At 39.7% G+C, this 21,460-nt stretch overlaps 1 protein-coding gene across 2 annotated transcripts; it reads left to right on the forward strand.

Annotated features, from left to right (window-relative positions):
* The first annotated feature begins 17,058 nt into the window (after nt 1-17,058).
* On the forward strand, nt 17,059-21,153 carry Strit1 (small transmembrane regulator of ion transport 1). 2 transcript variants are annotated; one of them, XM_040755222.1, is made up of 3 exons: nt 17,059-17,194; nt 20,889-20,984; nt 21,070-21,153. In XM_040755222.1, exons 1-2 carry the CDS (start codon nt 17,182-17,184, stop codon nt 20,978-20,980), a joined length of 105 nt encoding a protein of 34 aa, XP_040611156.1. In that variant the 5' UTR covers nt 17,059-17,181; the 3' UTR covers nt 20,981-20,984; nt 21,070-21,153. The 2 variants fall into 2 exon arrangements, with proteins under 2 accessions (XP_040611156.1, XP_040611154.1); XM_040755220.1 differs by having other exon boundaries at nt 17,118-17,194; nt 20,886-20,984.
* Nucleotides 21,154-21,460: the final 307 nt, after the last annotated feature.

Below are 21,460 nucleotides of genomic sequence, written 5' to 3' on the forward strand. Positions count from 1 at the left end.
TCTTGCGGTAGACTGATTCCCATTTTTCTGAGGAATCTCCATACTGATTTCCAAAGTGGCTGTATGAATCAGCACTCCCACCATCAGTGAAGGAGTGTTCCCCTTTCCCCACATCCTCTCCAGCATAAAATGTCATTGGTCATTGGAGTTTTTGATTTTAGCCATTCTGACAGGAGTAAGATGGTATCTCAGAGTTGTTTTGATTTGCATTTCCCAGATGGCTAGGGATGTTGAACACTTTCTTAAGTGTCTCTCAGTCATTTTAGACTCCTCTACTGAAAATTCTCTATTTAGTTCTGTACCCCACTTTTTGATTGGATTCTTTGGTGTTGTGGAGACTTGCTTCTTGAGTTCGTTGTAAATTTTGGAGATCACTAACCCCCTCTGTCAGATGTGGGGTTCGTGAATATCTTTTCCCAATCTGTGGGTTGCCTTTTTATCTTGCTGACTGTGTCCTTTGCCTTACAGAAGCTTCTCAGTTTCAGGAGGTCCCATTTATTAATTGTCAATCTTAGTGTCTATGCTACTACTGGAGTTATGTTCAGGAAGTGGTCTCTTGTACCATTTCGTTCCAGGGCACCTCCCACTTTCTCTTCTAACAGGTTCAGTGTGGCTGGACTTATGTTGAGGTCTTTGATCCATTTGGACTGAAGTTTTGTGCATGGCAATAGACATGGATCTTTCTGTAGTCTTCTACATATCAGCCTCCAGTTATGACAGCACCATTTCTTTTTTCCATTGTATAATTTTAGCTTCTTTGTCAAAGATCAGGTGTTCATATGTGTATGGGTTAATGTTGGAGTGTTCAATTCGATTACATTGGTCTACCTGTCTATTTTTGTGCCAATACCATGCTGTTTTCAGGACTATAGCTCTGTAATACAGCTTGAAGTCAGAGATGGTGATGCCTCCAGACATTGCCTTGTTGAACAGTGTTGTTGTGGCCATCCTGGGTCTTTTGTTTTTCCATATAAAGTTTAGAATTTTCTTTCAATGTCTATGAAGAAGTGTGCTGAGATTTTAATAGGGATTGCATTAAATCTGTATATTGCTTTGGGTAAGACTGCCATTTTTACTATGTTGATCCTACCTATCCTAGAGCATGGGAGATATTTCCATTTTCTGATATCTTTTAAAATTTCTTTAAAGACTCAAAGTTATTGCTATATAGGTCTTCACTTGTTTGGTTAGCATTTCCCCAAGGTATTTTATGTTGTTTGTGGCTATTGTAAAGGGCGATGTTTCTCTGATTTCTTTCTCGGCCCTTTTACCCTCTGTAAATAGTAGGGCTACTGATTTTCTTGAGTTGATCTTGTATCCTGCCACTTTGCTGAAGGTGTTTATCAGCTGTAAGTGTTCCCTGCTAGAGTTCTTTGGGTCACTTATGTAAACTATTATATCATCTGCATATAGTGAAAGTTTGACCTCTTCCTTTCCAATTTGTATCCCCTTGATCTCCTTTTGTTGTCTTATTGCTCTAGCTAGAACTTCAAGAACAATATTAAAAAGGTATGGAGAGAGTGGGCAGCCTTGTTTTATTCCTGATTTTAGAGGAATTGCGTTGAGTTTCTGTCCATTTAATTTGATGTTGGCTGTTGGTTTGCTGTATACAGCTTTTATTATGTTAAGGTAAGTTCCTGTTATCAGGGATCTCTCCAAGACCTTTATCACGAAGGGGTGTTGGATTTTGTCAAAGGCTTTTTCAGTGAGATGATCATGTGATTTTTGTTTCTCAGCTTGTTTATATGGTGGATTACATTGATGGATTTTTGTATGTTGAACCATCCCTACATCCCTGGAAAGAAACCTACTTGATCATGTTGGATGAGTTTTCTGATGTGTTCTTGGATCCGATTTGCCAGTATTTTATTGAGTATTTTTGCATAACTGTTCATGAGAGATATTGGTCTGAAGTTATCTTTCTTATTTGTGTTTTTGTGTGGCTTGGGTATCAAGGTTATTGAAGCCTTGTAGGAAGAGTTTGGCAAAGACCCTTCTGCTTCTATTGCATGGAATAGTTTGAGAAGTATTGGTATAAGCTGTTCTTTGAGTTTCTGGTAGAATTCTGTGTGCACTGAAGCCATCTGGCCCTGAACTTTTTTTTGGTTGAGAGATTTTTGATGACTGCTTCTAATTCCTTAGGGGTTATAGTTATATTTTAATTGCTTATTTGTTCTTGATTTAATGTTGGCAAGTAATATGTATCCACTAGCACAGCCCTACAGAAAGTTCTAGATGGAAAACTCCAACATAAGGAAGTTACCTACAACCAGAAAAACATAGGCAATAGATAATCCCACCTTACCAATAGCCAAAGGACAAAAGAGGTGGAAATCCACATATAATTCCATCACCATAAACCATTCCAAAAGAAACAATAATGAGCAATCAGTGGTCATTAATATCCCTCAATATTAATGGTCTTAACTCGCCCATAAAAAGACACAGGCTAATAGAATGGATTCAAAGACAGAACCCATCCTTCTGCTGCATACAAGAAACACACCTCAGCCTCAAAGACAGACATTACCTCAGAGTTAAGGGTTGGGAAAAGATTTTCCAATCAAATGGACCCAAGAAACAAGCAGGGGTAGCAATCCTAATATCTAACAAATTAGATTTTAAAATAAAATCAAGCAAAAGAGATGAAGGAGGTCATTTCATACTCATCACAGGAGAAATCTACCAAGATGAAGTCTCAATTTTGAACATCTATTCCCCCAATACAAAGGCATTCACGTTCTTAAAACTCAAACCACACGTAAAACCTCACACACTTATAGTGGAAGACTTCAACACCCCATTGTCACCACTATACAGGACTACCAGACAGAAACTTAACAAAGAAACAAAGGAACTAATAGAAGTTATGACCCAGTTGGGTTTGACTGACATCTATAGAACATTCCATCCAAACACAACAGAATATACCTTCTTCTCACCGCCACATGGAACCTTCTCAAAAATTGACCACATACTTGGCAACATATCAAACCTCAACAGGTACAAAAAAATTGGAATAATCCCATGCATCTTATCAGACCATTCGTTAACATTAAAATTCAACAACAACACAAATTGCAGAAAACCTACATACTCATGGAAATTGAATAATGTACAGTTGCACCATTCCTGGGTCAAAGAAGAAATAAAAAAAAGATATTAAAGACTTCATAGAAATCAATGAGAATGAAGACACAACATACCCAAACTTATGGGACACTCTGAAAGCAGTGCTACGGGGGAAGTTCATAGCACTAAGTGCCCACATGAAGAAACTGGAGAATAGTCATAGTAGGGAATTAACAGCACAACAGAAAGATGAGGAACACAAAGAAGCAAACTCTTCGTGGAGGAGTAGACGCCAGGAAGTAATCAAAACCGAGGGCTGAAATCAGCAGAAACTAGGAAAACAATACAAAGAATCAATGTACCGAAGAGTTGATTCTTTGAAAAAAAATCAACAAGATAGACAAACCTTTATCCAAACTTAGGAAAAGGCAGAGTGTGAACATGCAAATTAACAAAATCAGAAATGAAAAGGGGGACATAACAACGGACACTGAGGAAATCCAGAGAACCATCAGGTCATACTTTGAAAACCTGTACTCTACAAAATTCGAAAATCTAAAGGAAATGGACAATTTTCTGGGGGTCACTCCTATTCAAACAAGTCACACACGGCTTCCTGATACTGAAAATACCTTCCCCTGGGTACCTACTATGTTGGAGGCTGAGGCTGAGTATACGATACACGGTCTCTCTCCAACAACGCGCATGGGATCATTTTCTGATGAAGGAAAAGGTATGGAGAGCCTGCGTGGCTTTTCAGATTTGGTCCTGACTTGCTCCTCCTTCCACTATGGCAATGCAGTCCCTTTCCTTGAGACACATGTCCCCTCCTGTGCCTTGAAAACGGAGACATCGGGGGAAAATCAATCTGCAGCGAACTGCTGCCTCTCTGTTGGATAGTCTCAGCTGATCACATTACCGACACCTCAGATAGGATAAACATCGAGTGTAATTTGTTGAACTCCCACTGACCGACTCTGAACACAAATTTCCCTGTGCCCCTTTCTCAACAAAAGTTTAAGACATGGAAAATGCCCAGTCAACCTTCAAAACAAAAAATGTTCTCTTCTCTTTTTTTTTTTTTTTTTTTTTTTTGTCGCAGGGTGGGTTTCCCTGTTGGCTGTAATGAAGTGTTCTCCCAGTCTACATTCCTGGCGTCTTCCAGAAAAGGTTACAAAAGAGTCTTCAAACAGGTCTCGGTTTCTGTCTCTGCTGCTGACTATAGCAACTGGGTGGCGCTTTAAAAATGTAAGACAAATTTTTAAAAATCCAAGCTTGAAAATAGAGGAAATACATGACTTGGGGAAAAAAATCATGAATTAAAACCCCTCCCCATTTCCGGCTCCACCATATCACATCTCACTGGGATTTACTTAGAAGAAATCTTCATGATGCCTGTAAAGTTCAACTTAACTCCCTCTCCTCCTCCCCCTGTGTTCTCCACGCACAGTGCTGACTTCTCGTTGCTCTCCGGTCCTTCCAGGAACAGCAAGCCTCGGTGTTAACTTCCCTAGCAGCCTCGGAAGTCCCTGCTTACTCTACTCTCAGGACTCAGATCCGTCTTCTGACTCCTTCAGGGCAGAGAACTTTATTCCTTAATGCGTCTCAAGCTCCTCAGCTGATGTCCAGTACACACTCAGCGTTCAATAAAGATCTTCTTTAAAAAATCTTCAAAATCTTCAACATTATTATTATTATTATTCTCCTAGGCTCTTCCGGTTCTATTCACCACTCCATTTTAGTGTCTGAAACTTTAGGAGCCTTTGGCTACAAATTTCCACGGTAGTTATTTGAACTTTAAAATTTTGTTACGTAACTTGTACGGCACGATATTCACTGTACCAAAGCATATGATTGTGTATTTTATATAGTCGTTATCAACTGCAGAGAGATTTTCATCACTCTCCAAGGAAGCCTTAGAGCTTTGAGCAGCCACTCCCTGTTTCTGTCTTCCTCGAGCTCAGGACAACCACTGTTTGCTTTCTACTTCCATGGATCTCCCTGCTCTCAGCATTTTATACAAATGGAATCATGCAGGGCAATAGGACTCCTCTCAGCGTATTTTCAAAGCTAAGCCATGCTTGTGGTATATAACTAATTCATTCTTGTGTTGTTGTTGTTTTTAAAGACAGGGTTTCTCTGTAACTCTCTGGCTGTCCTGGAACTCTCTCTGTAGAATAGGCTGTCCTCAAACTCACAGAGATCCGCCTGCCTCTGCCTCCTGTAGCGCTGGCACTAAAGGCGTCCCTTCAGTACTTTTAAGGGACGGACTTACTTATTCAAAAGATAATTCTGATAGTTTTTGCCAGCCTTGTGAACTTTTTCAGAAGCATGTTTCCCAATTTGTGATTAAAAAAAAAACTTCAGAATGTTGCAAAAGCGATGCATTGAGTAGAGACAGTACTTTTAAGTTTTGATCTTTTCCTGGATTAGCAATCTGCTGTACAGTGTTATCTTACGCTGCCACAGTGCTCAGTTAACCAAGCAGCCATGACGGAGAACAACCCACACTCTCTAAGATTGCTAGTGCTTGGAGATGTTGTGCGCTGTTCTTTCGTACCCATCATGCTCATCTGCGTTTCCTACTGTGAGTGGGAAGGAAAAGAGGGAGGCAATTCCTCTTGAGATGGAACTCAAGATAATTGCGCGCCATGAAGGCATAAAGCCAAGAGCAGCCATCACAGGCTAGTTAGAATTTTACAGTTCACTGTCTTCAACAACCTAAAGTAAGGCTTCTTAAACTCTTACCTTTGATGACCCCCTTCCTGCCTATGAAAGTTTTATGTGACTCCAGGAATAAAAAGTAGTTATGTCAATCAAGCATTTTCTGATAATAAGTGATAAAGAAGTTTATTTAAAACAAGTACTTGTTGCACATATTTTTTTTGCCTTTTACTAAAGATGAAAGGAAATTTGTGTACTGACAGGATGGATGTGTTGGCTTATTTTTAACGCAAGGAAATACATCTTGGATAAACATTCAGTACTTTAGGACACAGGGCACATTCAACGTTTTCCAGAATTGACTGATATTCTGATTTTTCAATCATTACTGCTGAGAACAGTGCTATGCATGAATATGTAGTTAGTGAAAATTGGCAGAAGCACATTTATGGTTGGATGTTCTGTCTAATCGGAAGCCAATTTTTCTTGTTGACTGTGTCCTTTGCCTTACAGAAGCTACTCAGTTTCAGGAGGTTCCATTTATTGTCGATCTCAGTGTCTGTGCTACTGATGTTATAGTCAGGAAAAAGTCTCCTGTACCAATTCACTCAACGGTACTTCCCACTTTCTCTTCTAACAGGTTCAGTATGGCTGGATTTATGCTGAGGTTTTCAATCCATTTGGACTTAAGTTTTGTGCATGGTGATAGACATGGATCTATCTGCAGTCTTCTACATGTCAGCATCCATTTATGCCAGCACCATTTGTTGAAGACAACTTTCTTTTTTCCATTGTATAACTTTAGCTTTTTTGTCAAAAATCTGGTGTTCCTAGTTGTGTGGGTTAATATCAGGGTATTCAATTTGATTCCATTGGTCTACCTGTCTATTTTTGTGCCAATTCCAAGCTGTTTTCAGGACTATAGTTTTATAATACAGCTTGAAGTCAGGGATAGTGATGCCTCCAGAAGTTCCTTTATTGTACAGGGTTGTTTTGGCTATCCTGAGTCTTTTGTTTTTCCATATAAAGTTGAGTATTGTTCCTTGAAGGTCTGTGAAGAATTGTGCTGGGATTTTGATGGGGATTGCATTGATTCTGCTGATTGCTTTTGGCAAGATTGCCATTTTCACTATGTTGATCCTACCTATCCAAGAGCATGGGAGATCTTTCCGTTTTTCTGGTATCTTCTTTAATTTCTTTCTTTAAAGACTCAAAGTTCTTGTTATACAGTTCCTCCACTTGTTTGGTTCCCATTACCCCAAGATATTTTATGTTGTTTGTGGCTATTGTAAAGGGTGATGTTTCTCTGATTTCTTTCTCAGTCCCTTTATCGTCTATAAATTTTGATGAAAGCAGAGTTAGCAAGCAACTCAAGTGGCATTTTTTTGTAGAAAGTTATTAATAATTATTAATGCAAAGAAGATATTGAAGTATTATTCAATAGAGGAGTGAATAAACAAACAGTCCTGGGTTTATAGAGAAAAGATCTGGACCAATTGATGATGATGAAAAAAATCCCTTGGAAGGCCAGACAGATAATGAATATTACTTATACTAGTGGCAATGTAAGCTTCCTTTGAATGCACCGGAAGAACATACTGATTATCTTAAAGAAATGCTAATATCGATAGTCTCATAGGTGGTTTCAGCGCCTCAAATTGATGAGGAAGTAGAAGCTGTCGTTGAAGGTGCTGAAGCTTTTAAGAAAGAGCTCTTAGGATAGCTGTAGATGAGAAATAACTGCCAGAAGAAACAGATAATATCAAGGAGAAACCTTTTTCTTGGGGCATATTCTACAGCATTCATACATTCATCAATAGTCTGAGACAGCTTTTTACATATAAAGGCATTCAAAGACTCTGTCGTGCTGCTTTGGGGGTCAAAATGTTACAAGGTTCAAATGAAAGCTTTTTAATAATTTAGCACTTGGAGAGAACCAGACCTTTCAAGAAATGTGACATTTACCTATTCCTCCTTTATTATTTCCATAATATGAAAGCTTAGATGATATCTACTTTCTTTAAAGACTGGCTTTGTTTCCTTCCAAAAGCAAGAGAATGTTGTTTAACAATTTTTTCCATTACACATATCAACTACAGTTTCCCCCTCCTGCTTTTAAATAAAAAAAGAAGAGAAGAGAGCATCTAGGCAAAATAACACCTGTTTGAGATTCTTCTGATTTTAGACATTGATTCTGGGCTTCCGCAGCATGTCAGTCACCTATTTTAAAATGTGTGTTTGCCTCTGGAAACAACCGCATTCAGTCAAACAATGGTCCAAGGCTGAGAGTGACAGTTCATTATCCAAACCATGCTATGTAGGCCAAGTGTTTTGTGGGATATTGAGATGGTCTGAGTGCTTCAGACAAGTTTATTGTTCCAAATCCCACCTAAAATGTTACTGCAGAATTGGAAGAAACCACACACGAATGCTGTATGAATGTTTTGAAGACATATTCAGGTGCTTTAACCAAGACTTTTGGAGTTGACAAAGTAGTAAAATAGCAGGCATCAATGAAGAAGGTAGTCATGAGTTCCCTCCAATCATGGCTGAAGATCTTTCTGTTGTGCCCAAGTCAAAAGGATCCCCAAAGAGACCGGGGAGACAGACCACCGATGCAAATGCACAGGTTTATTGATTATCCTATCCTTTCACAAGGTAGGGACCCCGTCTAGCAAGCTGTCAAAGTAGTCTCTAGAGGGGGTAAAGGTCCCTGTCTACTACTAGGTTTTAAAGACAAAAGTTACAGGATTACATCCGTAGGTACGTGTTGGTTTCTGATTGGTTGACATTTGGGAAGCAATCAAGAAAATTTTCAAAGTCATGTTTTTTGCGTGCAATACCTGTGTACCCATTTTTTTATAGGTTGGTTCCGGGAGTGATCATTCTGTGGTTTCTATGGCTTGCAGGTGGTCTATTGTACCAATATTTTTTAGAATTGAATTTCCTGGATACTCCAGGAGAGTTTCTTCTGTGGTCAAACAGCCCCCAGGATCTAAGTACCTAGGAGGTTAGTGGGGGTTGGAGTTCCTTTGTGTTCAGTTTTGGCCCTAGGCCTGTAGCATATAACATAGCCTATAGGAGTGAAGGCTGGGGGAAGGGTTGATCTGAAGTGTTGGCTCTTCACTTTCCAAAGAAGGAATGATCAAACCCAGTGACTCAGAGGACTGACAACATGTGTTTGATGCTTTGAGGAAGCTGAAGGTAATGAAATTCGCTATGGCATCTCCTGATATCAACAGTGGGGTGTAGTTGCAAAAAGAAATGTATGCCAGCGGTAGTGGTAGAGATCATCAAGAGATGACACACCCTTGCCTGCTGTAAAGATACAAAATGAAAAGGAGAAGGGAACCATGTGGTCGGAACTGGGTGTCTTCCTGAAGAAAACCCTACCCGTTACTCCTTGGCTAAGAGTCTTAGTGTCCAAGTCTCTACTACCAGCTGTTCGTAAGTCTCATCAGAAGGGGGAGAAAATGGTTTTTATCATGGCGTGTAGCCGTAGGCTTTCAGTATAGCGTTCCCGTAGATGTGATGGTTAGTGCTTTGTTACCACACAGGGTTTGTGCTGTATGTCTTTGCCCAACTGTAAGGTGTTGTTAAGTGTTCTGCGTATGCTTAAGGAAAGCGGTGAATGTCCATGTACAACGGGGTCAGCTGACTTAAATACATTTTGGACATATTTTCAACTTGCAGTGGGATTTAGGACACGGCCTCATTGAAGCTGAGCGGTGCTGTAACTTCTGGGTGCTTCTTACCCCTGAGTCTGGTGCTTTGCATGCCTCATAACTTTTTTTTCAAAACCAAAAAAAAAAAAAAACCCTGGGTGTTTTGAAGAATTAATTTGGCAGCTCTTAATTAGACTCTTCAATCTTCCAAGCATTTGTTGTCACTGTTACTGTTGTTTGCTTAGTAATGCTCTGAACTCATTTTGCACCATCTGTGTTCTGTTGCATGTAGTCACAGAAGTTTCCTGCTCACTTGCCAGCTCATGATTGGACAGAGGTCAAATGCCTGGAACCAGTTAGACCCAGACTCCGACCATGAACACTGGGCATGTGTTAGTCCATAATGCTGCTGCGTCATTTCCTTTCTTCCTTGAGCTGGGAGGTTGGCCATAGGTCAGAGTTTGTAGTTTTCCCAGGTCTTCCATCTGTACCCTCAGCAGCTACCGCTGTGTAAAGTAAGAACATGTGTATGGTCGCCAGATTACCAGGAGCACGTGTGGTAGAATATTATTTTAGGGTGTGTAACTTTTTTGATTATGTTACATTTGTTTAACTCTGTGAAGCTGTGGTTACTTTACCTGTCTAAAAAACCTGGTGGTCCTAATAAAGAGCTGAATGGCCAATAGCGAGGGAGGACCAAGAGTAGGCGGGGCTGGCAGGCGGAGAGAATAAATAGAAGGAGAAATGAGGATGACAGCAGCAAGAGAACAGGGGGGAGGAGGAGTAAGATTTACAGAAGTAAGATGGAAGGCATATTCTTTCTGCCAGCCTCAGTGCTGTGTCTCAGTGCTGTGTCAACCCCAAATAACACACAGAGACTCTATTAGTTACAGTGCTGTCAGCCAATGTCCAGGGCTTCTTATTGGATAGTTCTGTCTTAAGTATTAACCCATGACTACTTATATATATATATATATTTCTATAAGGACTTATCTCTCTTCCCTGGGGAATCACATGGCAACTCCCTACTCTTGACTACATTTCCCAGAATCCAGACTCCTAGTCCCACCTATCTTGCTTCCCTATTGGCCAACAGTGCTTTATTAATGAACCAACAGGACAACATATACAGAAGGACTTCCCCCCATCAGTAAGAGAATGGGAAAAGCCCAGCAGCAAAAGGTAAATCGAATAATATAAGTTAAGGAAACCTGACAAAAAAGAAGCCAAGCTAAGGCCAGGAACTTATAAGAAATATCTGTGTGTGATTTACTTGGAAGTTGGGTGGTGGGTCCCCCAGAAAGTCAAAAGAGTAAAAACCATGTAGCTTTTCAAAACGTCAGTGGATATCACATTCCACAGTTCCCCTTTTAAGTTTTTTTGCTAGCCTGTTATGTCAAATACTTGCTTTAACAATTTAAACAACAATAAATATACCACACACACAGAAAAACCCAAACATAAAAACAAAAGACAACTCAGAATACACAGATCTCACCTCAAAAGGGGTAAGAGTTTGTTCATCTTGGAGCTGAATATGAGTAACTATAGCATGTGATCTTGGAGTTAAAAGTTATCCTAAATTCCATGCTCCAACACAGCATTAATGTCATGAGGCATAAATTAAAGCCCCTTTAAAATACATTGGTGTGAGCATCAAGAGGGGGAAGTTTTATCAATTTGGGGAAACCCTGACTACACACCTCAGTTGCTGTCTAATGACCTCTTAGCTTTTGGGTTGGTGGAAGACAGTTACCTCTTCAGTTAATCTATCTCTCAGTGTTTCATGCAATAGTCACAGGATGTTAAATCGGACACAGACACGAGCAGTGAATGGCTATGAAAGGGGCTAAGCAGTTTAAGAATCTGCAACAGAATTTCTCTATAGCCCACTGAAGTTCTCACAGTCCTCAGCTTTTGGGTCTAGCTTCTTCCCGGGAACTTGAATTTCCAGCCTCTAATGTGTTTTTGTCCAATGCTCTGTGCAGGGGTGAGATTCACACTGGGTAGGTAAGCCTCAAGTCTGGTCAAGTAAAGACAACCCTTGTCCAGACAGTCACAAGGCAGGTGAAAGAATGATGGTTGTCGGGGAATGAGACTCAGAAGGAGCCCTCTCTGTGCCCTGTGTGGCTGCCAGGCTGTTGGCCTCGCAGTTCCGTGGGATGCTGGTTTCCATTCTCAAGTTTACTTGCAGAGCTGGAGACCCGGAGATGGGGGTAAGCAGAATGAAATGGCCTCCAGGGCTGCCTGTTCTTATGGAGATTAAGGCATTTTCTTAAGGAAATTGTTTTCCCAACTTGCAGTAAAACTTGCTCCAGTTTCTAGAATTCTATGGAAACATGGCACTTAAATTTTATCACGTTTTCTCATTGCCTTTGTGGAGAAGGGTTACTTTAGAAAGCTGTTTCTCTATTAACTCCACTCTTCCTTTTGATCTCACCTTAATCGATGGATTTTTCTAACGCTGTCATTAACGAAGTAGATGGTAAAGTACCACTTACATGAGCATACATTATATGACTATCTAACTAAGATTGTCTTATTTTCCTTAGGCATTGTCATAAAGAAATCCTTTAGCAGAGAGTAAGATAAGCTACCTTATTCTGGTTTTGTTTTCCACCTGCTAACCCATGCAGCCATGCATCTGTGCGCACCCATGCACCCATGCATCTATATGCACCATGCATCTGTGCGCACCCATGCACCCACGCATCTGTATGCACCCACGCATCTGTGTGCACCCATGCACCCATGCATCCATTCACCCCCATCCAGCCAGTCAGCCAGTTAGTCAGTCATCAAGTCAAGATTTTTGGCATTTGCTACATCCAGATTTATCTAATAAAATTCAATATTTGAAAGTAAGGACTTACGATTTATCTTGAATAAGGAATGAAATACCTTGAGTTTTTAGCTTATATGTCAGAAAAAAAATCTAATGTCACCTTGAGGATAAAGGCATTAACAGTTAAAGATTTAATAGAGTATGTAAAGTTGAAATGGTTAACGTTTTGAAACAGCACGTCCTAAGAGGAAGATAAGAAAATGATCAAATACAGGCCCTTCAGTTTATGAACTCAAAACGAAACCAGTCTGCTGATGAATAAAATATATTTTCTGGATATAAAAAAGATATTACATATGAGATTTCAAGGAAATGAGAATCTAGACTGAGCTCTTTCCAAAGTCTGGGCAATTTATGCCTATTGTATTATCCCACCCCCATGCTTTGTTTATATACCAAAGTAAGAAAGATAATAAATTACAAAATAATGCCTTCCAAACTCCAAAGGGACAGCAATAACGTTCATAACAGTACAGTGTGTCTTCATTAATTTTAAAGTCAGCACATGAAGAATTAGGTATCATTGTGAAGCTTTCATACGTTTATTTCATAATACTTTGTTCGTAGTCTGCTCCCCCGTGGCTCCTCTCCCATGCCCACTCCCCCATGGCCCATCCCCATCGCCCTTCACCCATTTGCTGATTCCTTTAACCCCTCCCCCCTCCACAGGCAGGTACTGATTTCTGCTTCCATGTCACACATACTCAATTGCTTTATTTCCTTCCCCCTCCGTCTTTTAAGATCCTTTCTGCCTATCTCATGGCCCCCTTTCTTAGCTTATCACACATACACTCAAGTTCAAAGATTTAGACACAGACACAAACATGGACAGACACACACACACACACAGACACATACACACCTAATTTCACGTAGGAGAGAAAATGTCTTGTCTAGCTTACTTTCCTTAACATAATGGTTTCCAGTTTTATCCATAGCTTTATGTTTTTTATTTTGAAATGAGGTTTTGCTATGAAGCCCAGGCTTGCCTTGAACTTACTCTTTTCTTGTCTGACCTTCCAAGAGTAGCCATGACTCCTGGCAGGGTGAGATAATTCTGGATTATCAAGGAGTGAGGCGTGACAGAGGCCCCACTGGGAATCTGAGGGTAGAGGGATCAGGTTTCTCCGGTGTGTACACAGGGAATCTGGGGTCATATTCCCTAGCGTGTGCAGAACCACTAGTGCATTTCCAGTAGTGCTTGCACCAGTCATTTACAAGGAAACGTGATTCTCAAAGCTCTGTGGAAATGGATTTGCTCAGGCAAGACCTGTTTCCTATAGGGAAACGTTCCTAATTTCATACTGGAGATTGGGGAAACTAGCCACAGGGTTACTTTGCAAAACCTTCCCATCCGGACTCCAAAATTAAAGCTACTCTGATGAGAATCTCAAGCATCGTCTGGGTCATATTACATAAACCAGGTTGGATTTTAGAAAACGAAATGCCCTAATTTTTATACATTACTAATAGAATATAGGTTGTGACTACTCTCTGAAAATTTTTAGTCAATACCACAGTGTTGCAGCTTCTAGTGCATTCAGGTGAACACTTTCTAGTTTCAGAACGGTTCAGAGAAAAAGGTACTCATTTATTTTAATAAAGGGTGCCTTACATTTCATAGTATTTTATTTCACTTTTATGCGATTTTCCTTGGTGTCTGAGGGTTTATACTGCCGCCGTGATACACCATCACCAAAAAGCAAGCTGGAGAGAAAAAGGTTTATTTGGCTTATACTTCCATATCACTGTTTATCATCGAAGGAGGTCAGGACAAGAACTTAAAACAGGGCAGAAACCGGGAGTCAGGAGCTGAGGTAGAGGCCTTGAGGGAGTGCTGCTTGCTGTCTTGCTCAGTCCATGAGGCTGGATGTCTCAGCTGGTCTTCAGTATATGCTAGAATCCAGACTCTAATGCCAGAGAAGGAATGAACTTGCTACCAGGTGAGTGTAAGTAGGCAAAGAGCAAAAGCTTCCTTCTTCCACGTCCTTATATAGGCTTTCAGTAGAAGGTGAGGCCCAGAGTAGGGATAGGCTTTCCCTCCACATACAATCTAAATGAAGGCATGTCTTCCCAGCCCAAGATCTAGATCAGAAGTAGATCTCCCTATTTCAAATTAAGCAAAAATCCCCCTTCTCCCATATGCTCCTCTGCTTGAGAGTTTTAGTTAACATCAGATGTATTCAAGTTGACAAATAGCAGCCATCACAAGTCAACTTGACACACAGGCATTCATTAATTCTGTCATAATTAATTTTCAAATGAGAACAATAACCAGGTCATTATAATTCCAAAACGTTATATAACTATTGCACGCAAATGTATACACATTCCATATTTAGGTGATAATTATGTCTAACATGTTATAGCCATCTCTTGTACAACTGCAAATGCATTATGAGTTTAGAATAGTTTAGAATGTCCCTTGATGGACATTCTCTTAGTATCTCAAACTCAAAGATGATAGCCATTGATATTTTCTTAGGACTGATCGTACATCACATGATAAGGAAATTGAGGTAAGAAAACACAGATAACTGTACAAACTCACTCTTGCCAAAATATAACAGAAATACTCCTGTCAACTCTAAGTCTCATTTCTGTAGCTTGTCATGTGGCCCTAGCTGGCATTTAGAACTACCCTTCTTTACTGCCTAGTTCTTTACATGTATTTGCCCCACCCACAGCAAGCACTTGAGCATGTCGTGACTCCTTTTCTGGAGGAGTGATACACAACTTCATTCCTGAAGGGTCTATGGTATGCTCTTTGCCATACTGCCTTGATTAGGCAGTTATAGTTTCCCTTTGATTTCAATCACAGGACATGGTAGCACCAAGAGATGGCCTAAAGTATCTCCCACACTCCAGATATAATCTTTCTCACTGCCATTGTGGAGAAGCAATCCAGTCTCTCCATGGTAATAATAGTATTATTCTTCTCTTAGCCTGTGGGTTTAAGGGCATTCGAAGCCCTTACTGGAAATTCTGTACTTCCAGTTCAATGCAGTGTTTGTTGTAGCTCCTGACTAGTGTGCTCTCACCTCTGAAACCAAAATTTCTAGGCCAGTAGAACTTACTGACATGGGAACAGGAAGCAAAAACATTTTCTAGTGGGTCACTAGAGGTGATAGTGAGGGGCACTATTTCCCCATTCACTCCTTGATTACTGGATCCATGGATTTTGGCTGTGGGAGAAACTGTACCATATATTGGACATAGACTCAAAGCATATATTGCTTTCTGGAGAACCATGCCCTGTCCTCCAGGCTGATGCCACCTAGTTGGCACTGTCAATGTATCTTCAAAGGGCCATTCCATCTTTCTATCCATCTAGTTATTTCAGAATTGTGAGGAACAAGGTAACATCAGTGGGTTCCATGACCATGGGCCCAATCTCACTCTTTTCTGTCTGTGAAATGAGTTCACTGGTTACAAGCGATACTGTGTGATGTGAAATACTACGGTGTTGGATAAGGCATTCTGTGAGTCCATGGACGCTGATTTTAGCAAAAGCACTACATGCAGGAAAGGCAAATCCATAACCAGAGTAAGTTTCAACTCCAGTAAGGACAAAGTGTTGTCCTTTCCATCGAGGAAGTGGTCCATTGTAGACAACCTTCCACCAGGTTGCTGGCTGGTCATCCTGGGGAATGGTGCCATTTATCTGGGCATCAGTGTTGGTCTCTGCTATTGATAGATCTGGCACTCAGCTGTAGCCAGGTTAGCCTTGATGAGTGGTAGTCCATGTTGCTGAGCCCACACATAGACCCCATCTCTGCCACCATGCCCAATTTGTTCATGTGTCCACTGGACAACAACAAGATTGGCTGAAGAAAGAGGTTGACTGTCCACAGAACAAGTCATCCTCTCTACTTGGCTATTGGACTCCTCAGCTAAAGTCACCTTTTGGTGAACATTTACGTGGGACACAAATATTATCACATCCTCCAACCATTTGGAGAGATCCATCCACACACCTCTTACCCCCATGTCTTTATCACCAATTTTCTATCCATGATCTTTCCAAGTCCCCGAACACCAGGCAATCCATTAGCTACAGCCCACGGGTCAGTGGACCGTCGTATATCTCGCCACTTCTCCTTCCAAACAGACTGTATGACCATGTGTTTCTGCCCACTGGGAAGATTTCCCTTCACCAGTGTCTTTCGGGGTTCTCCCAGGAAGGGGTTCTAATGCTGCACCACTTCCGGGTAGTGCCTGAGTAATTAACAGAACCGCCGGTAAACCAGACCCCGGTCTTCTCAGTCAATTGATCATAGGGAGCATGCCATGAGCCCCTAGGTACGTACTTGGCAGCAGACAGCACTGTGCTGGGAATAGAAATTATAGGCATTTGGACACCTTCTTCATGTAGTTTGCTCGCGAGACAGCCAAGAATAGCCATTGCAGTAAATATTGTTACTGCACTGAAATCAAGCTGGTATCCAGGGTAAGGAGCCTGGACTTCATTACAGAGGTTGAGGGGTTGTGATCTGAACCCAAGTCTCTCTAACTGCAAAGTCTCTTCTTACTGTTTTGCCCTCCTTCCTTCTTCCTTTCCTTCCTTCCCAGAACTTCCACTCTCGATTTCATTTCTTAATTTGCAGGTCCCAATCACTGAGCATCCTGTTCTTGTCTGAAACGTTAAATGAGTAAACAGTCTGCACACCTGTGTATTGGGAAAACTCGGCTTACTTACTTTGTTTTAGGACACATTTATACACAACCCTTTGTTCCTCCATGAAGAAGGTTAAATGGGAGACAGAGGAGTGGCACTTCCCAGTGACTCTGTCACCCTGTAGACAATTGGCAGCAGGCGAGCAGCAGCTGCCAACCCTCTTCAGATATCTCTCTATTTAAAGTTCAAAGAGGCACAGGATAACAATAAGGAAGAAAGACGCGTGGCCCTGACTAAGCCACCCAACAATAGAAATAATGGCTGAAAAAGGTAAGCTGTAGAAGCGTGGGGATTTCTTGGCAAAAACAACTTCCTGACTTCTTAGTTTCTTAGCATTTTGATCTTGAGGAAGGTAGGCTCCCTGCTAAAGAACCAGTAGCTGTGTGTTTCTGCGTGGCTGTAAAAAGCTACTAAGTATGCAGAGTTTGGGCTACGTAAGATGAATAACTTTGAAATGATCTGTGAAACATTATAGTTTCATACCTGCTTTCTTGGAAAAGTGAATTATAAACTACTTATTTCTCAGTATTGAACTGTACTTGAGATCTTGGGGTTTTTGGTCCAGAAAAGTGAGAGCAGTTAAGTTCTTCATCAGATTTGCAGGATGGCTGTGTAAATCTGGGGAAGTCTTCCCACTTCTGAGTCTGGATTATGACTGTCAAATGAGAATATTGAGCTTACTCATATCTGATATGGTTCATTTCTGAAATATTTTTTCTAATTCTTGAATTTTATTCATATGCTTCTATAAAATAATTGATTCCAATATGAATAAATAGATAGACTGAATATAGTTTTAAATACATATGTGGCATCTTTGCTTTCAACTCTGTCAACAATCAACACCATGAGACATGCATATAATATCACCCCCATTTTCCACTTAAGGAGACTGAGACATAATGAAGTTTAGTGTGTGTTCATGGTCACTAGATTGTGATGGCACTAGGATCTACAGTGAATTCCCCCAAGGATGCTTCCAGTGGTACCCACTTAGGCAATCTCGGAACCAGACAAACAGTAAAGCATTTGAAAAGGCTCTTGCATTTAAAGGGAAGATTTATTCTTATTTTTGCCATTAATGTAAGTGATCTAGGAAGAACATTGGGTTTCATATATTGCCATTTCCAAATGATGCATCAAATTATGGTAGAACTGAAAATATTGGTGCTAAAAGATGACCAATGCAGCTATACTTGGTTAAAATGCACACATACTTGCGTTGTTTACAATGCATAACAAATAAAGGGATATTTACTTTTAGAATTTGATGATGTGCAAATGTTATTAAAACAGGTGTTATAAAATTTTATTAAAATACACTTGTATTAAACATTTATACGAATGTATAATGTTTGAAACAAATCTGTTAATTTTCAAGTTCTTCGAAGTTGATGTAAGTGCTGTATCACTTACATAAATAATTAAAAAATACTGGCTTGTACTTTCGCTCTAATGGTGTCTTAATTCAAAAAAATTCTTTCTCCCAAATGAGACTGAAGTATGTCTCATAATCTTTGCTTTACCCTCAGAGCAACAGCACCTGGCAGGTAAGGAGGAGGTTTCTCCCTTCCGTGCATCCTGCCTTGTTCAAGGTCACAATTAGGAGAAGCAAGAAAATCCCATTTTGGCAGATAAGAAAGACTTCAACCTTCCATGAAAAGCATTGAAACTATTATAATTCATTTAAGCTTCAGAAAGTTGGCTATTATGAAAGTATCTTCTAATTTTAGAAGTTCCTCATCTCCTGATGTCTTTATTTTAACAGCATTAACCACCTTTCACATTTGAAGTGATGGAAATTGTAATGGGACTGCAATTGCTAAGAACATCCATTCTTTCTCTTAGCTAATGGCATATGATCTCATTGTGTTCTTCAATTAAGACCACATCTTAGTCCTTAACACAGAGACATTAATTCTATAAGATGTTTTTCTGTGCTGCTTTTCAGTTTGTGTGTGTGTGTGTGTGTGTGTGTGCGTAGTATATGCCTGTGCATTTACTGAATGAGCAAGAGTAACATAAAGTGTTACAGAAGACTATGTATATAAATTGCTTTTTAACAGACCAGGTACAAACAGGAGATGAAGCACTATACAAGAGTCTTTCGAGTGTATTGGGTTATTATTGCCCATAGTCAAGCTCAGCACTGGTAGAGATAGAGAATGATTTTAAAGAAATAAATCCCTTTTTTTTCTGATGATGATTATGTAAGCATGATGTTTTCTTTATCCTGTGAAATTTAAGATCAAAGTCAGCTATTGAGATCAAGAGCCATTCTCAAAACAACCTAGTCTTTTGTGTTATGAGTGATTCAGTTTAGTAGGAATTACCTCACAGTTATGTTATGAGTAATTCAGTTTAGTAGGAATTACCTCACAGTTATGTTATGAGTGATTCAGTTTAGTAGGAATTACCTCACAGTTATGTTATGAGTGATTCAGTTTAGTAGGAATTACCTCACAGTTATGTTATGAGTAATTCAGTTTGGTAGGAATTACCTCACAGTTATGTTATGAGTGATTCAGTTTGGTAGGAATTACCTCACAGTTATGTTATGAGTAATTCAGTTTAGTAGGAATTACCTCACAGTTATGTTATGAGTGATTCAGTTTAGTAGGAATTACCTCACAGTTATGTTATGAGTAATTCAGTTTAGTAGGAATTACCTCACAGTTATGTTATGAGTAATTCAGTTTAGTAGGAATTACCTCACAGTTATGTTATGAGTGATTCAGTTTAGTAGGAATTACCTCACAGTTATGTTATGAGTGATTCAGTTTAGTAGGAATTACCTCACAGTTATGTTATGAGTGATTCAGTTTGGTAGGAATTACCTCACAGTTATGTTATGAGTGATTCAGTTTGGTAGGAATTACCTCACAGTTATGTTATGAGTGATTCAGTTTAGTAGGAATTACCTCACAGTTATGTTATGAGTAATTCAGTTTAGTAGGAATTACCTCACAGTTATGTTATGAGTGATTCAGTTTGGTAGGAATTACCTCACAGTTATGTTATGAGTGATTCAGTTTGGTAGGAATTACCTCACAGTTATGTTATGAGTGATTCAGTTTGGTAGGAATTACCTCACAGTTATGTTATGAGTGATTCAGTTTGGTAGGAATTACCTCACAGTCATGTTATGAGTGATTCAGTTTGGTAGGAATTACCTCACAGTTATGTTATGAGTGATTCAGTTTGGTAGGAATTACCTCACAGTTATGTTATGAGTGATTCAGTTTGGTAGGAATTACCTCACAGTTATGTTATGAGTGATTCAGTTTGGTAGGAATTACCTCACAGTTATGTTATGAGTAATTCAGTTTAGTAGGAATTACCTCACAGTTATGTTATGAGTGATTCAGTTTGGTAGGAATTACCTCACAGTTATGTTATGAGTGATTCAGTTTGGTAGGAATTACCTCACAGTTATGTTATGAGTGATTCAGTTTAGTAGGAATTACCTCACAGTTATGTTATGAGTGATTCAGTTTAGTAGGAATTACCTCACAGTTATGTTGGATTGTTGTTATGTAAACAGTTGCTGCAAGACCCATCGCTGGGCAAACTCATGAGTGTGTTCTTTGTCCACTAAACACAGGCACGGTGGGTCAAGTTTACGAAGCTTTGCACACACTGTAATTTGACTGACGAAGCAGTCAGGAGGTGGATATTTCAAGTTTCACTACCCAGCAGGATGCTTCAAGTTCAAAATTGCACAAGTTCATGGAACTGTAAAAGGGTGACCTGTGGTTTGAACCCAAGGCTTATATTTCAAATGTCTAGGATTTAAAATTCAGTTGCAGGGTGTCTTCTGAAGAAAACAAGACAAAAATATTCATGTGTGAGCCTGATCAGAGTGCACTTTTTCTTAGCTCCCCCAGAGATCTTTTGTCATTTTGCTTTATGAAGTTTAATGCCGGAAGGGTCTGTGTAATTTGTTTTCATTGCTTTTAAGCAGAGTCAACATCACCACAGCTCATGGTTCCCATTCTTCTCCTGGTTGGATGGATTGTAGGCTGTATCATAGTGGTTTACATTGTCTTCTCCTAGAAAAGTAAGCTTTTTAATATGGATGTTTCTTTATAATTGTTCTAGAATTGATCTTTTCTGTTTTACTAAAGAAGTGTTTTCTCCTTCAGGCAAGAAGACTTCAGGCTGATATCATTTAGAAGAACTAAGGAAAACAAGAACATGGCTGATCATTAAAAGTGTCTCATGCTAAATGGCTGTAGTGTTTCGTATCTTTTTGAAGATAGGATCTGTTTGCATAAAAATATCTTAAGGTCTTGCTTGAAATTACAGATGAAAAATTCTAAGAAAATCCAGGTGAACTTTTCTGGGTCAAGAAAATGGGAAATATATGCTTAATTATGGCTAAAAACACATTAAGCAATGGGGTTGAGGATGATAATTTATTAGATTAGAAAATGTTCTGTATTTTCTTGCCAAAATGGATAAATGGACTAAAGAACAAGCAATAAACAGAGGACAAAGACAACTGAAAAATTTGGGTCTTACCTCTGGTTCATA

Source organism: Mesocricetus auratus, unplaced genomic scaffold (assembly GCF_017639785.1).
Source record: "Mesocricetus auratus isolate SY011 unplaced genomic scaffold, BCM_Maur_2.0 Super-Scaffold_100011, whole genome shotgun sequence".
NCBI lineage: Eukaryota > Metazoa > Chordata > Mammalia > Rodentia > Cricetidae > Mesocricetus > Mesocricetus auratus.